Consider the following 16204-nt stretch of genomic DNA (forward strand, 5'->3'; position numbering starts at 1 on the left):
GAGACCTTGCGAGGGGCGGCATTCACTCCTGTTTCCACATGGCGAGTAGAGAGCATCCACCACGCCAGGCACTGTGCCCTAGCACGGAACACATGCCACGGCCGCGACCTAGAGAGCGCTGCCCTCGTGGTGACTACAGGCTGGAGGGCAGAGCAGACGTGGAGAGGAGGGAGGAGGAGGAGCTCCAGGGGGGAACTGTGGAAGGACAGGAGGGCAGAGCACACAGGAGGGGGTCTACGGCTCTCTCTGCGCAGAGGGACAAAGGGGGCACACTGCCGTGGAGCCCCTGAAATGCCAGCCTACAGGGTCTGGGCTTGAATCAGTACATGGTCACTGATGTCACAGCCAAATACACCTTGTGCTCTGTAACTAAATGGAAGATAGCTAAAAGAAAATTCCCCCTAAAAAGTAATTTAAATAAATTTATTAGCAGGAGAAAAACACCTGAGCATCAGGTACAGGCCTGATCCACAGTGAGCCAACAACAGTCACAACTCGTCCCAGGAGCGCTCGATGCCGTCTGCGGGAGCAAGTCCACGTGCAGCACCCACTGGACAGTCACCAGAGTTTGGGAAGCATGGGACGTGAGTATTCCGCAATGTGCAATGACCGAGACACAGTGATAAAATACAACAGCGATACTCACACTCCGTGAGCTGCAGCTATAATACAAACAAGTTAGGTCCTTTGTCACAAAATGGAAAAAATATTTCTATTACAGTTTTATTTCAAGCATTTGCAGTTAGATACAGCTTTATATATTTTCTCACAATAAACAGCAAAAGATCGCCTCTTTAGCATCTGTAGATAAAATATATTACTTGTTTAAGCGTCTGCACTCTGAAGCACATTTTGCCATGTATAGTTCAGGTAAGAGAATGAAATGCTGTGGCAAAATCCTGGCTGATGACCAGGACTTGGGTAGTTTCCCTATTTGTTTTAAAAAATTGACATCTGGGAAAAAAGAAGTGAGGACATTAAAGAGAACCAACAGTATTCTTTTTCAATGAAGCAGTCTAATTCCAGAGAATGGGCTTTCCATTTTGAATTCAAAGTGTGTGGTCCCGAAGCGCATTCTTTCCGGTCCGAGGGGCCCGGCAGCTGTGAGGAGCCCGTGGTGAAGAGGCGCCGGGAGGAAAGTGTTAACGGAGCTGCAGCATGGCCACTGATAAGCCAGCTCCCAGAGGCCCTCGGGCCACGCGGAGGCGAGGGCAGCCACACCGCAACAGAGACACTGCGCTCACTGAACTGCACACATGGAGCTTCTCGGAGGGTTAACAGCTCTTGACATGGGCTCCTGGTTGTAGTTTACAATGTCTGCCTTCACCACCCTCTGTCATAAAAGAAAACAGAGTCATTATCAGGACATCAGAACATTCAGAAAGAGCCCTTACAGTATATTTTCATTTTCTGAACTTTGGTGAACTCCTGACGACAGACATCATAAATGAAGCAGGAGCTGATATTAAAAGAATCAGCCAGAACAAACTGATGCAGAGCTGGGGCTGCCAGGAAAGGGGCTGTTTTTTTTTTCTTCTTGGTTTTGTTTTTAAACAAAAGTATCTAATAGCAATTCCTTTATTGAGTCTTTCCTGGTTTTATGACATATGCTTGAGGTAATCATAAGTCTAATAGAAAATGACAAATTAATATGAAATATTAAACCCTGGTAATAACTTAAAGCAAAGGATTAAAATTAATCATTCACATATTTTAACTGATACATAAGGCTTCGTTATTTCAAAGTAAAAAAATGTCATTATTTATTAATATTTCCATAAGCCACTATCCCCAGCCATGGCTTTTTTCAGGATGTTTACAGCAATTACTGTGTTAATGAGAAGAGGTACGAATGTTAAAGAGGAGGCACATATAAAGGAGAAATGTTTTGGGCAACCCAATATTTAAAACTGCCAATTTTTAAAACTTTCCTCCCAAAGCCCTAACTTACTTCCACATAGCTCACTAATGGGTTATAAATAATGACTACCAAAATACAACATGAGAAATTTAGAAAATTACCACATATTCATGTTTTTAAAATAACTGAAGCCAAAAGATAGTTTTAACCCTTCCTTCCTTCCCTCTAACCCACATTCAAGGATTATCTTAAATGATAAATTTAGCAATATGCCCTAGTATTCATCTCAAAATAATAATTTAAATTAAAACAAATCCTTTACTGTTTTCAACTCTTTTACTAAGTCTGCACACACAAGCAGACAAAGAAGGGTAATTCAAGGCAAATTTTTAAAATACTCTCTCAATCACCAGGCGATTCAGGAACAATGGTAAGGAATGGGTAATGAAATGTCCGCCTCAGCTCTCCACGTCACTGCACATGGAGTAAACACAACCACAAAGACAAATGTGTGTGAAAGGAACTGAAATGTTATTTTAATTTGTTCCCAAATCCTTACTTAATTCGTAAGTCTCCTGGCAAAGGATCAATTTTCGAAGCTCTAAAACAGGATGTATGCAATACCAACTCCGATAATGTACAACAATCACTTGAACTTCTCTATTCACAAGGGGAAGGGAGCAAGACCGCATTCACTAGTCCTCCCCACCCTCCGCCCCGGCGCAGAAGGGTGACCCTGATACCTGCACTACTGCACTGAACAGAGTGTGCTCTGGGCAGAGCTGGCAGGCCGGGTATCTTCTTCTGGGTACTTCACTATGTCTGCCCTGACAATACGCTGTCAATTCCGTACATGGAAACGAGATGCAGAAGAAAGGAAGGAAGGAAAGAAAGAAAAAATGGGAAGTATGTTCAATGATTGAAAATAGAAGGGAACACCAAAGTAGAAAAAGAAACATACACATAAATTTAAACATGTCAAAAGAAAACAGCAAAATACAGACTAAAAGGAAGGAAAGTAAACAAAGATCCAAGAAACGTTATTCTTTATAATTCCATTTCACTGTAAAGACAGACGTGTCTACTGAACCTCCCAGACAAGTTGTGAGCTCTAGTTTTGAAATCACAATTATACATAATATATAATTCCCAGTATTTCAGAGAACAACCAAGAACTGTGGTGCTTTTCTATGCTGAAGTGCAGTAAAAGTATTAATTCCATTTCCTTCAACAAGCACGACTGAGAATATACCATGTGCCAGTCACTCTACAATGGAAATGCACAGGTAAGTTACACAGGATCTGTTCACAAGTTGCTGTGGACGTAAAGGGAAGAGAAATACGCACACAGACAACTGTCGTGCAAGGTAAGTCCCTTACTAGTAGACCTACATGTTGTGGAAACAGAGGAAGGAGTGAGTAATTTTCTTCAAGGTACACAGAGGACACACACCTACATCAGAGGAGCCACGGGGCACTTACAAATTTTACATTTAATATTTATTACTTGTCAGAGACCACCTTTTGATGCTCATGGGCCCACTCATCACAATCCTAATCCATGGTTCCATATTCCATATAAAAATAAGCAGGTTCAAAATGCACTTTTCTGTCATTAAAAAAATCCCCACATACAGTATTTAAGCACAACAGCTGTTTATCAAATATCTAAGAGTTTTGCTAAATAAAGAATCAAAACTCCTCTATTAGGCTGTTGTTTGCTATAACTCTTAGAATGAAAATACTACATGTGACAAGTAAGTATAAAAGAGATAACACGCTCTCCAAACTTTTAAACTTGAAACTATCCTTGCCCTGTTTTACAATTTCAAGTATCTTATTTCAGAAAACTCTTGCTTCATAGCAGCATGTAACAATTAACACATGTAGAAAAGCATGTTAATAAGGCTGCTGGCTATGATGACACTTATAAAGACTGAATAAAGGACTGTGAGTGAATGAGCGGGATGCTACAGCCCATTAGCCTGAGCGGGCTCTGCTCCAGTTCTTTAACAGCGGCATTAGCTTCTGGATAAGACTCCTGATTTACTAGGCACTCAGCCTGATGCTATCAACAGAAGCATTATCAACCACAACAGCAGGTACTAGGGGAGGAGTATGTCAGTGAAACGCTGAACACCATTCTCTGCCCTCCCCGAACCTAATTGTTCCATGACAAACTGTGGGTTACAATAAAGAAAAGGGATTTTCATGATCAGTAAGCAACTCATTAATCCTCCAAAATGTTGGTTTAAACCCTGTCCTATAAACACAACCAGGTTACTGACCTCTAGTCAAGACATTTGGTCGAAGTAGTGACTAAGAGAAATGGCTTGGATATTCGCCATTAATTTTCATGAAGAACTAAATTAATGAAGAACTAAAAAGGCAACATCTTTCTTAGGGGCCTTGGTTGTTTGACATAAAGCTTTGTACAAAGTTTCTGAAGTGGAAGCCAGAACCAAGGCTTTACTTTCTACGAGTAGCAAAGCAGAATTTCCACGCCATAAACTTCACGGTGGGTGATTTCACAGGAGTCAGCTTGTTTACAAACCATTCATTGATGTTTTTAGAGAAAATGTTACCTACAAAACACCAACTTTTATTTGAAAACCAGCTTAACCCTTATTATGTCAGAGAGTAACTGGGGTGGGTACTGGAGATGGAAGTGGTAGCTTCCTAGGAGCTGGGGTAGTTACGTATAAGTAGAGATGGACTCGGGAAGACGCTAAAGATATATTTGGTCTACTCTGCAATTGTGTCTTAATCCAGATAGTAGCAACATGTTTATCAATGCAGAAGTCATAGTCTGTCATGCTCAAGATATAGAATAAACATACCTCGAAGGCTAAAACACCTGCCACTATCATTCATTCAAAGCCACTCACTATGTAGGTACTGAAGACATTCAGATAAACAATACAGGATCTCTGTTTCTGAGATGCACAGGAGTCCAGCATAGAATACAGATGTGTAAGCTATTAAAGGATATTGTGACTGCTATAGATCCAAGTGTAACCAGATTATATATTACCACTTAAAGCATGGGTATAGCAACATAAAATCATGGCACTGTGCACACAGCAGGCACTTGAAGAAAGGGCTCTTCTTGTCCTTCCACAGAATGTGCCAGAACGTGCTGCCAGTAATATTTATAACTTTAGGCGAGTTACTCACCTCTTTGCTCTTCAAGATCTCCTACTCTATAAAAAACAAGGTTTATTTACATGGCCTCTAAGGTCCCATCTAATTTTGAAACTGAATGAAGAAAATACATTTAGAAGGTGAATAGAAAAGATATATGATACTGGAAATCCGTTACGCAATGCTGTGTCTGAGGGTGGAATAGTATCAGCAAAGTGGGTTAGATGTGCTCTGCAAGGGAGACAAGTGCTGTTTAGGGTTAAAAAAAGGAGAGAGAGAGAGAGAGAGAGAGAAGTCCCAGTGCAGTCTTGGTAAACTTGTTGGAGAAAATTATAAAAAGATTAACATCTAGGGAGGAAGAATCTAAGTTCCTTATGGCTTCTTAAGGCAGGTCAGTGTTCAGATAAAGTGGAAAACAGAAGGCCCCAAGGATCAGGGTTGAAATAGCAGTTGTGTGGTAAGAGAATTAAAATCTTGGGCATCCTACACATGCCCTATGCCAGAATCCTTTATGTAGAGTATGAAAGTATTCAGAGGGCACATAAAGAAGATATATTTTTGGCAAGTTTAGTGAGTATCTCAGACATGAAATTTTTGTTTAGAAGAAACTAATGCATACTTAGTTCAAACCAAACAGAAATTCATAGTTTATTAACCGGCAAGTGAAACTGTCAAGGCTTAAAAATGTATTAAGTACTCTGAACGCCAAGTACATATGGAAAAACATTCTTGCAATTCAGATGGAGATAAGATATAGGACAAAGTGTCTTCTTTTTAGACTACCTAGTGCCTATTAAAGAAGTGAATGCTGAACTTCCTAGAGAACAGCAATAGTAAAATTATTTCCTCTACTAAAGGTTTGACTACTTTGTAAACAAAAATTTCTGAATAATCTGAGAAACTAGGACCTTTTTAACAACCCTTCCCAACTTTTACACTGTCAGAGAGAAGAATGGTTGGGGCAGGGGAGAAAACAAGAGAACATAAACAATTAGCTATTAACTAAGTTGGGAATTGAGAGAAATGCAACTAGAGTATACTTAATGGTTTAAATATCTGTCTCCCCATTTATGCTGGGAGTTCCCTGAGGACAAGGACTTTCACTTAGTCATCTCTGTATCTCCAGATCCTACTGTGGCCCCTGGCACAAAGTAGCCAACTTGCTCCATCTCCCTGAGTTATCCCTGAAGCTGAGCACTGCCACTGGGCTCAGGCACAGCACACTTTCCCTTCTAGGGGGCCCACCAATCAGTGGGTCTCCCCTTCCTCCATTCCTGTTGGTGAGAAATGTCAGTGTCTTGGACTTCTCCTCTCTTCAATCCAGTCATTTCATAAGCCCTGCTGATTCTTCTTGGAAAAGTCTCTTACATCTATTCCTTCCCATCCACTCTGATTCTGGTCCTCAATCCACTAAGGACAGTAGCCTACTCTCCTGGCTTCAATCTCTTTGCCATTCAACCACACAAAAGCATCCCATTTGCTTAATCCTATCTAAAAACTAGTTTATTTCCCTGCTTCAAAAATTATTTCCCACTGTCAATATGTTAGATAAAATTTATCACCTTGGCATTCATAAATCTTCATAATCTTTTCTCAAATTCCTTTTACACTCCAACATAAATAGCCATTTATTTTCACCAAACTGCTCTTCTTTTTCCAAAATACAACCCAAGCTTTTCAACTTGCTATGCCAGCTTCTCTTTCAGCCATTTTCTCACCACCACCACCCCACTCCAAACTGCTCAATAACTTCCCCCAACATGGTAGAGTTGAACGTCTAGGGACACGACTGTCAAGACAGTCCTCAGTTCAAACCCCACCACTGTCTAACCATGGCTTTGTGGATCCAAAGTTACTTAACCTCTCCATAGTCTGTTTCCTGCCCATAAAATGAGATGACACATGCGCCTCACAGAGTTATTTTGAGGATTAAGTGAGATAACACAATGCCTGGCACATAATATACTAATTTTCTTCATTGAAGGCAGGGACTACATCTTAAACTCCTTTAAATCATTGTCAGACTCGCCACTATACCACATTATAGAACATATAATCAATAAATCATTTATAATTATTTGACAATCACTCATGGACTCTCTAATTAACCAGACATTCTTTTTCAAACACCATTTAGAAATATAAGCTAAAAAGCAGAGGATGCAATTGGTCTGCCAAGTTCTCTGTGATCAAGCAAATTATGGTGATTTTTCTTTCTTATAACCTGCCTCCTAGGTCAAAAACAAGTAACTGTTTTTATGTGTCTGGGAGCATTTTACATGGCACAAAATATCAACACCGTGGCTAGCCATAGTAAGTGCTAAAATAAATGTTGTTTGACTAATGAGAAATGGAAAGTAGCAGATTTCCAGAGGTGCAGGTATTTTAATCAAGTCCTAGAAACGGCAATATCAGCATAACAATTTTTAATAAATGCTCTGTTTTAAAACACACACACACACACACACACAGTAACCATAAAAATGAGGCACTGAACTAACTCTAAAAGAATGAAACAAAAACTTTAGGATAGGAAAGGACAATGACACCTTTTAGTTGCATGGGGGTGGGAAGGGAGTGGAAGGAATTCTGGAAAAATGTAATTTATTTGTTGCTTCTAAGCAAACCACTTCTGAAGCTTAACTTCAAACTATAGGCTCTTACTCTGATTTTTCATTCTATGAAAGATGTAAGCTGATGTACTATTATAGTGGTACTTTTTAATTTTTTTATTTCTTTTTTCCATTGCCATTTATCCCCTCTGCCCCCCCAATCCCCACACTGCTGCCCACGTCCATTAGTACAGTGCTATTTATAAACGCTTGACTATTGATATTCACACTTATTTCTTAATCTTAGGAAATTGTCTAGGACTAGGGAAAGGGTTCAGAAATCCTCAATCAATATCATTATCAAATTAACAATAAAATACCATCAACAAGTAATATCATTATAATGGAGGGCATTTTAGAGTATAAAGTGCACAGACTTTTAAAAAATTGAAAAATAATGTTTTACCACAGCAAACATGGAAGATGTCAAATGGAGAAAACTCTTATTAAGACCTAATTTTAATAAATAGTTGGGATTTTTGTGTGAAATATTTTTTAAATGGTGCACAGTAATCCTGGAAGAACTTAAATACAAAACAATACAGTAAGCCTCTTAGCCCATTATTTAACCACTGATGAAATGTCTATTATATTAATCTCATTTTTCCAACAAAAAGGACAAACTGAAGTTTCAACGGTATCATAGTTTGGTAAAAAGTTAACATCCTTCGTCTTCTGCAACCAACGGTGATTCACACACACAATTTATAAGGGTTTTAGGGATATGTACATAAAAATGCATAAATGTGAAAGAGTTCAGGGGTGAAAATAATGTCTTTTAAGAAATAAATTACTCTTTAAAATATAAAGTTCAATATAATCACCTGTGACTGTTCTATTTCTGCTTTGTTTAACTTGATTCCAAGGATTTCAGCAGCAACTTTCTGAAAACACAGGAAGACCTACATACCAAAAATAGGTTTAAATGATTTAAAACAGGCATGCTAAAGTTACTATCAAATAAACTGAACTTTCTAAACAATGATAAACAGCAAGAATTGCAAAAATATGATGTACCAAGTTATTCCAAATATAGCTTTATTTGTCAAATACAGCAAAATTTTAAGTGTAATAGTTTTTTAAATGATTAAACCCATAATTTGAAAATTCATGAAATGCAGTGAATTGGTCTAAACATAAACATTCATCCCTAAAAACTTACATTTTTAAAGATTTAACAAAAGACAATTAATTATAGCTACCACATTAAAAAAAAATACATTAGCAAAACAAACTCCTATAGGTGCTGAAGAAAATGAGAATTCATTAGTCTATACTTTACCACCTGGGTTTTTCACTGTCAACTCTATATTGTCTTTTGACCTGGCTTGAGCCTATACCTTTAATAATCTTTGTGGCTCTCATCAATTCAATAAACTCTCCACTTCTTTTGAGCAAAACAACTTAGAAATCCTTACTGTATTTTACCAGTTCAGAGTAAAGGAGCAGTATACTCCATTATCAGTAGACAGAAATCTACAAAGTTTTCTGTAAACAGCCTTTTCATACACAGGTAGCTGATGCTGAGTCCACTATGATTCCTAGTGCTCCAATCCAGAGTTCACCTTTAAGGAATAACTTGTCTTTGCTTCGTAAGTGTACTATCATTTTCTTAACGCTGCTTACTTCATGATTACTTACTGAATATTTATCACAATTTTATTAATTTAATTATGATTTCTAATAAAAAAAGAGATACATACTACAAAAGGCTTATGTCATTTGCACCTCAAAAAGTAGTATGTATTATAGTTTACTGATGGTCAATGTTTAAGGAAAAACCGGAAAGTTAGTGTGGCAGAACGGAAAGGGGGATTGTAAAAGAAAATGAGCGAAGAGCCTGGCCAGGCATGGCTCAGCGGTGGAGTGTCGACCTGGGATCCAGGCAATCGGGGTTCAATTCCCGGGGTCAGGGCACATGCCCGGGTTGCGGGCTCGATCAATGACTCTCTCATCATTGATGTTTCTATCTCTCTCTCTCCCTCCCCTTTCCTTTCTCTGAAATCAATAAAGATATATTAAAAAAAAAAAAAGAAAAAGAAAAAGAAAATGAGCAAAGAGTTATGGGAGTACAAATCATGTACAAGCTGGTAGGCCATCAGAAGATCTCCAGGGCTTTTACTGTGAGTGAAATGGAAGCCATGGGACAGTGGCCTGATGTGATTTCTATTTTAATAGGTTCAACCTGGCTGCTGTACTAGGTACTCAGAAGAGAAGACCAAGGGTACAAAAAAAAAACCAGCAAAGACACTAATGTAAGAGATGATGAAGGCTTGAAACCTTCAAGCCTTGGTAGCAGTGGAGATGGTAAGAAATAAGCACCAGATTCTGTACATATTTTGAAAGTAAAGCCAACAGAACTTGGTGATTGATAGATAGATGATAGATATAGATGAGAGAGAGAGACAGAGAGAGAGAGATGGATGACAGACAGACAGATGTGGGGTGTAAAAAAAAGAGGGGTTGGGATGACTCCAATATAATTTTGGCCTTAGCAATTGATAGAAGAACTGCCATTTAATGAAGTGGGACGACTGTGAGAGATTTGAGGAGGGAATACCAAAGCTCAGTTCTGGGCCTGAATTGAACTGGGACTGCCTATTAGACATCTAAGCAGAGCTGTTAGGTGGGCAGCTGGACACTGAGTCTGGTCAAAGCCACAAGACTAGATGAGGTCACTAAGGAAATAAGCTTAGAAAAAGAAATACCCAAAGACTGAGGCCAAGGGCACTCCAATATTTAGAAGTTGGAGAGAGAAGGAATCAGCGAAGGGGACTGAGAAACAGTATTAACAAGGTAGGAGGAAAACCAGGAAGTACAGCATCCTGGAAGCCAAGAGAAGAGCGTGTTTCAAAAACGGTCATCACCTACTTTATACGCTGTAAGGAAGTCAAGTAAGGTGAGGGCTAAGAACTGACCACTGAATTTAGCAAAAGGGACGTCATGGGTGACCTTGGTAACAACAGTCTGGGTGAAACCTTTGGGGCGGATTCTGACTGGAATTGTTCAAGAGGAACTCAAGAGGAGAGAACTAGAGAGAATTCTTTCAAAACATTTCACTGGGAAGTGGGGGAAAGAAGGTAATATCTAGAGAATGATGTGGGATCAAGAGTTTTCTTGTTTGTAAGTTAAGAGAAATTACAATAGTTTGTTTGCTGATAGAATAATCCAGTAGAAAGAAAACAATGATAAGCAGGAAGGAGAGAGAAATTGCTGAGCAAATGTTGGTTAGTAAGCAAAGAACAGGCTCTAGCTAGAAGCATGGACAGCTCATCCCATAGTAACCAAAGAGAAGATAGAATATCTGGGAACAGACGCAAGGTGGGAAGGAGACTGGGGGTAAATGTGGTGGCAGGAGTACATGGAAGTTGTCCTCTGTTTAAATTTATTATAAAATAGGAAACACAGTCATCAGCCAAGAGAATGGACAAAGTTTTGAAGATCTGAAGAGAGGAGAGAAGCTATGGACAATCATTAGTTGAGGGGGAAAGACAATGGCCTAGGAACATGGAGCATAATTACTGAGCAGCATTAAGGGCCCACTTAGTGACTGAATTTTAAGTGAAAACTCCAGCATGCCTCTGTTTTTCTTTGATCATGTTCAAGTACATGGGTGCAGCCATAAAAAGGTGGGGGCTTGATTTAAGCCAGAGTTAAGGTTTAGCGAAGGGAATCCAATAAAGTGAAAGAGGGGAATGGAAATGGAGGGTATTTGCATGGTAACAATTTTCACTGGTCATGAAATTTAAGTTAGAAAGAGAGAAAATGAGGACATGAAAGTAGGTTAGGGACCTTGAAGGGTGTTAGGGTCAATGTCTTCTAGGTCCTGCTGAGGTTGCAGATTGATTAGGGTTAGAGCAGTCAGAGGTGTGAGCTAAAAAGACAGGATGGTGGTCTCTGATTAGGATGCTGATATAAAGATATGTGACAACAGAAGGACTGCAGATTTGTGATGACAATGCATGGGACTGAGTGGCTGAGGGAGGGTAAAGGACAAAGATACTGAAATCACTCACTATTATGACAAAGGTAGTAAGTACTAGAGAAAAGTACAGTAAACCAGGAGCTCAACTCCCCCAGCAATGAGGGGAAGTAACCTGGAGTTCGAGGTGACTAATAATTCTTAAAGTGATTCCACCAAACCATTTCAAAGTTGCATTTAAAAAGAAAACAGTGAGAGTTTTTAATGGTGGTTCAACATAAGTATATAAAATATACTAAGCAGTTAAACACAAGCTAAAATACTGGAAGTTAAAATAATTCTAAAATGGCAAAAGACGCCTAGGAAGATTAATGAAGGTAGAAGCCCAACCCATGAAGAGATTTATCAAGGAATATTATGTGGGCATATACCCAGCTTTGTATTATCCTAGGGGAAAGAGTTCCAAGAGGTCAGATTTTTAAATATCAGATCTCAAAAAAGATTAAACACCCTTTATTTAATATTTATCCTAAGCATAAAAACCATGAAGGAAATCATATAGGAAAAATATCAAAAAGATTAAACCACAGAAAAAATTCAAACTTACTTTGGGTGAAAATGTCAAGAAAATTAATAAACAAAAATCTGAGTAGTAAAGAATATTTGCAAAACTTATGACACATGGCTGTCATCCCTATTATAAAAATGGTCACAAAAAATTTAAAGCATATTACATACATAATAAGCAGAAAATAGATGAAATTTTTAAATGTTCAACCTCAACAGCAATCAAAGAATTTCAAAATTAAATAGCAAAATATCCCTTTTTTGTCTACCAAATAGACAAATATTTAAAAATAACTAAATCCTGAATTTTAAAAAAGAGCATAGTGGTATGGCACTCAGACAATGCTGGGGGTGGTATAAATTAACTTAGCCTTTCTAGTGGTAATTTGGCAATATGTTTCAATTAATTTTCAAGGAATCTATATAAAGGAAATAATCAGAGGGATCACTTTGTAAGTTATATAAATGTCTAACCACTATGCTGTATGCCTGAAACTAATATAACATTGAACGTCAACTGTAATTAAAAATTTTTATTTTTTTAAAAAGGAAATAGTCAAAACATCAAAGCTTATGGATAAAGTTTTATATTAAAGTATTATGTCAAAACTTGAAAACAACCTATATGTCCAACGACAGAGATTTGGATGAATTTTTTTAATATTTAATGGATTATTAAATCTACTTAGTAATATTAAATGACATGGCAAATTTTTCTACAGATGCATGTATTAAATAAAGAAGTAAAACAGAATTATTTCTATATTATGATCTTAATTCTTTAAAATAAATATTCAACATGGTTAATATGGTGAGCCCTGAGGTGTCACTACTCAGGTTTGCAAATCCTGTGCCCACCACTTATTACCTCTATATTCTAGACGCCCATTACACAGACTTGCTAAGACTCACCTATACACCAGGGGCAATCAAGAGTGGCATGGAGCCCGTCACAAAGTGGGCGCTCATAAGTACAATCTGCAGCAGGAGCACTAACATTTGTGAGGAGGAAAAGACTAGGAGGAATCGTAGGAGGTTATGAACAGTCACCTCTGAATGCTGAGATTATGGGTGATTTATATTCTTTTTAAACTCTTGTATTTTTAAATACCCTAAAATAATCACAAAATTATGACATGAATTATAAAATATAAACAGAATAAACATGTTATATCTAATCTAATCTTCAATAAGCATTAATTTGTTGCAAAAGTAAAATAATGGAAGTATAGTTCCTATGAATATTAATAAATAAATGTAAAACCTCACTTATAAGATTCAGTATTTATTATTTCACTTACAGAGTCTCCTGTCTTTGCTGAGACAAAGTGGCTACTAAAGCCATTTTCCTGGCAATACCGTAAGTGTTTTTCAGGTTTTACTGTTCGCATATGCTCCAAATCAACTAGAAAGGTGAACAAAAACAGGAAAAAAAAATTAATATTAGAGTCAATCAATATATTTTAACATGTTTAAGTTTGACTTATCTTCCAACATTATATCCCAGCTTAGACACTAGCTGTGTAATTCTGTGCAATTTCCTTAACTTCTTTATGCCTCAGTCTCTAAATCTAAAAACTAAGAATAACAAATATACCTACCTTATAGGGAGTGTTTGAGAATTAACCCATGTATAGTGTAAATGATCACACCTGATAAGTGCTCAAAAAATAAATATCATTCTTATTATCTATATACTTTCAGGCACATTAATGACACTCAAGAAAGATTTACTTAGTATAATGCGTTTAAACATAGTATTAATTGAAAGATGCACTTACCCAAGCGTATTTAGTTTAAACCATTTAATTACTTTAATAATTAGAATAGTTCTGCAATTTTTATAAATATTAATGTTTACAGAAACATAATTTTCTGTTAAAAGATGCCAATATTTCATAGTTTATTTATTTAAAGTCATAGTTTAATTTCACAAAGATACAGCTCAGCTGCTTTCCAAACCTACAGTATGCATTTTGAAAGTAAGAGGTGAGCATTTATTTCTTTAAATACTTGTAGGTTCTTTAAAGCAAAGCACAGTATTCACATCCAATACTGGTTTTATCCGGTACAGGCTATTTTTTCAAATGTGATCCTTTATTGAACAGTTTCTCTTTTTACAACACTAGAAACCCTATAAGGGTGTTGACTCAATGCCGTCAAATTATAAGGCAAATATATTCACGGGATTTAAGGACAACTAGGCTCTTTGAGTCAATATATGGGGAAAAAAGTTAAACTGATTTCCTGAGGAAGGGACCCAACTGACTTGTAAAAACTTGTAAATTTGCAAATCTAGTAAGCCTACATAATAGTGGCAATTGATTATCAACTAAAAAGTGCTCTCACTTTACATAAAAGGTTTTATTTAAAATTATATTGAAGGTCTTTAGTTTGTAGGCCCAAGAGATCTTTCTCTAGGAGATTTTTTATTTAGTCAGGGATTCCTGAGTCCCATTTATATTGCTTAGCTTGAATAATATGGAGCTTTTTTCTTTTCTGGCCACAAGTTGCTGTTCCTTAAACATCTCTGAGACCTTATTTACAAGAACAGGCCAAAAAATGTCCAGATACCACAGGCATCAATTTGTAGAAGACTAAAATACTAAGCTATTAGCACTGACATTTATACATCTAGGTTATCATAATATTAAAGCTAAAATACTTTCCTAATTCAACAAGAGTAAGAACAAATCCTAACACTAGGAAAAATCCCCAATGAAATCACTACCCAATTTTTAAAAAATGAAATTTGTCATTTTGTGTGTATTTCTTTTTACAAGTGGGACAATCTATCATTGTTCAATTTTCTTCTCTTTTTTCCCTACAGCTCCCTAACTACCATATGAGTTATCTATAGCATTGGAGGAGTTACTATCCAAGCACACGTTTTCCTAATAAAGACACCAATAAAAGACCAGTATGTTAACTAATCAGTTGGGGGGCATTTATTCAACAAACATTTACTGAGTACCTATTATATACCAAGTACTGTGCTAGGCAGTAAGAACCCAAAGATGAAAAAGATACAACCCAGGTCCTCAAAGTCATCCCCAGGATTATGAACATAAAAGACCACTAAGGATGTGAAAGTTATTTTAAATAACTGAGATTCTGACAAATAAGATTAGAGACTTTTTTAAAAAGCCCCTCACAGAACTTGTTTTCTTCTGTTGTGTTAGAATTTAGTGGGCAGCACTGAAGAGGGCTGTTACTACAGTACTAGGAAAGTCTTTTCTCCATCTTTAAGAGCATTCTCGGGCGCGTACCCAGCACCTATCGTCCGTGTGGTAACACTCCTACTGCAGTAATGGCTCCACTCCCTCGACATCCCGTGAGCACACCGCTCTTCAAGGTGTTACGTATCTTACACACATGTGCCTTTTTATCCTCACCTGGGGGGTGTTTTCTCAATTGATTTGAGAGAGAGGAGGGGGGAAGAGAGAGAAATATCCACTGGTTGCCTCCTGCTGGTGCCCCAACTGGGGATCGAACCCGCAAACTAGGTATGTGCCCAGACCAGGAATCAAACCCACAACCTTTTGGTGTGCGGGAAGATGCTCTAACCAACTGAGCAATTTCCTAATAACAGTAACATGTGCTCTTTTCCCAAATATTCAGAAGAACTATTATGAAAATGAAATTTTTAATGCCATTAACTAAAGATAACTACTGTCAACATTTTGGGCTATATCCTTCCAATATCTAAGCAATTGGAAAAAGGCATTAATACTGTATGTATGCCACTTCTTTTACCTCAATCATACTACATCCTGCTTAACCACGTGCTTAACAAATTCAATGGAAAACCACTTTACTGGTGATTCATTCATTCAACAAATATTTGAGTGTCAGGCACTGTCCTGGATGCTACAGATAAAACAATGAGCTTACATTTTAAGGAAGGGGAAGGACCAACACGTAAATTATATAACATGGCAAATGCTGATAGATTTTATGAAGAAAAAATAAAGGGTGCATGAGGACTGTGCTATTTTAAACAGGAAGGTAAAAAACCTTAAGGCGGCTAAGGAGCACGAAAGCCTGGGAGAAAGCCTTCCGAGCAAGGGAACCAACTACAAGTGCGAAGGTCCTAAT

At 37.6% G+C, this 16204-nt stretch overlaps 1 protein-coding gene across 3 annotated transcripts in view; it reads right to left on the bottom strand.

Moving 5' to 3' along the window:
• Nucleotides 1-408: 408 nt before the first annotated feature.
• The window catches only part of RAB28 (RAB28, member RAS oncogene family), a 70778-nt gene continuing 54982 nt past the window's right edge, over nt 409-16204 (bottom strand). For 2 of the 3 annotated variants that reach the window (XM_081152348.1, XM_081152346.1), the window contains 3 exons: nt 13408-13511; nt 8442-8519; nt 409-1333 (listed from right to left, as the gene is read on the bottom strand). In XM_081152348.1, coding sequence (XP_081008474.1) covers nt 1241-1333; nt 8442-8519; nt 13408-13511 — 275 coding nt within the window. In that variant the 3' untranslated portion in view covers nt 409-1240. Of the gene's footprint in view, nt 1334-2604; nt 2700-8441; nt 8520-13407; nt 13512-16204 lie in introns of all 3 variants that reach the window. The other variant, XM_081152347.1, reaches the window with a different exon arrangement.

The sequence above is a fragment of the Miniopterus schreibersii genome (genome assembly GCF_964146895.1).
Source record: "Miniopterus schreibersii genome assembly, chromosome: 1".
Taxonomy (NCBI): Eukaryota; Metazoa; Chordata; class Mammalia; order Chiroptera; family Miniopteridae; genus Miniopterus; species Miniopterus schreibersii.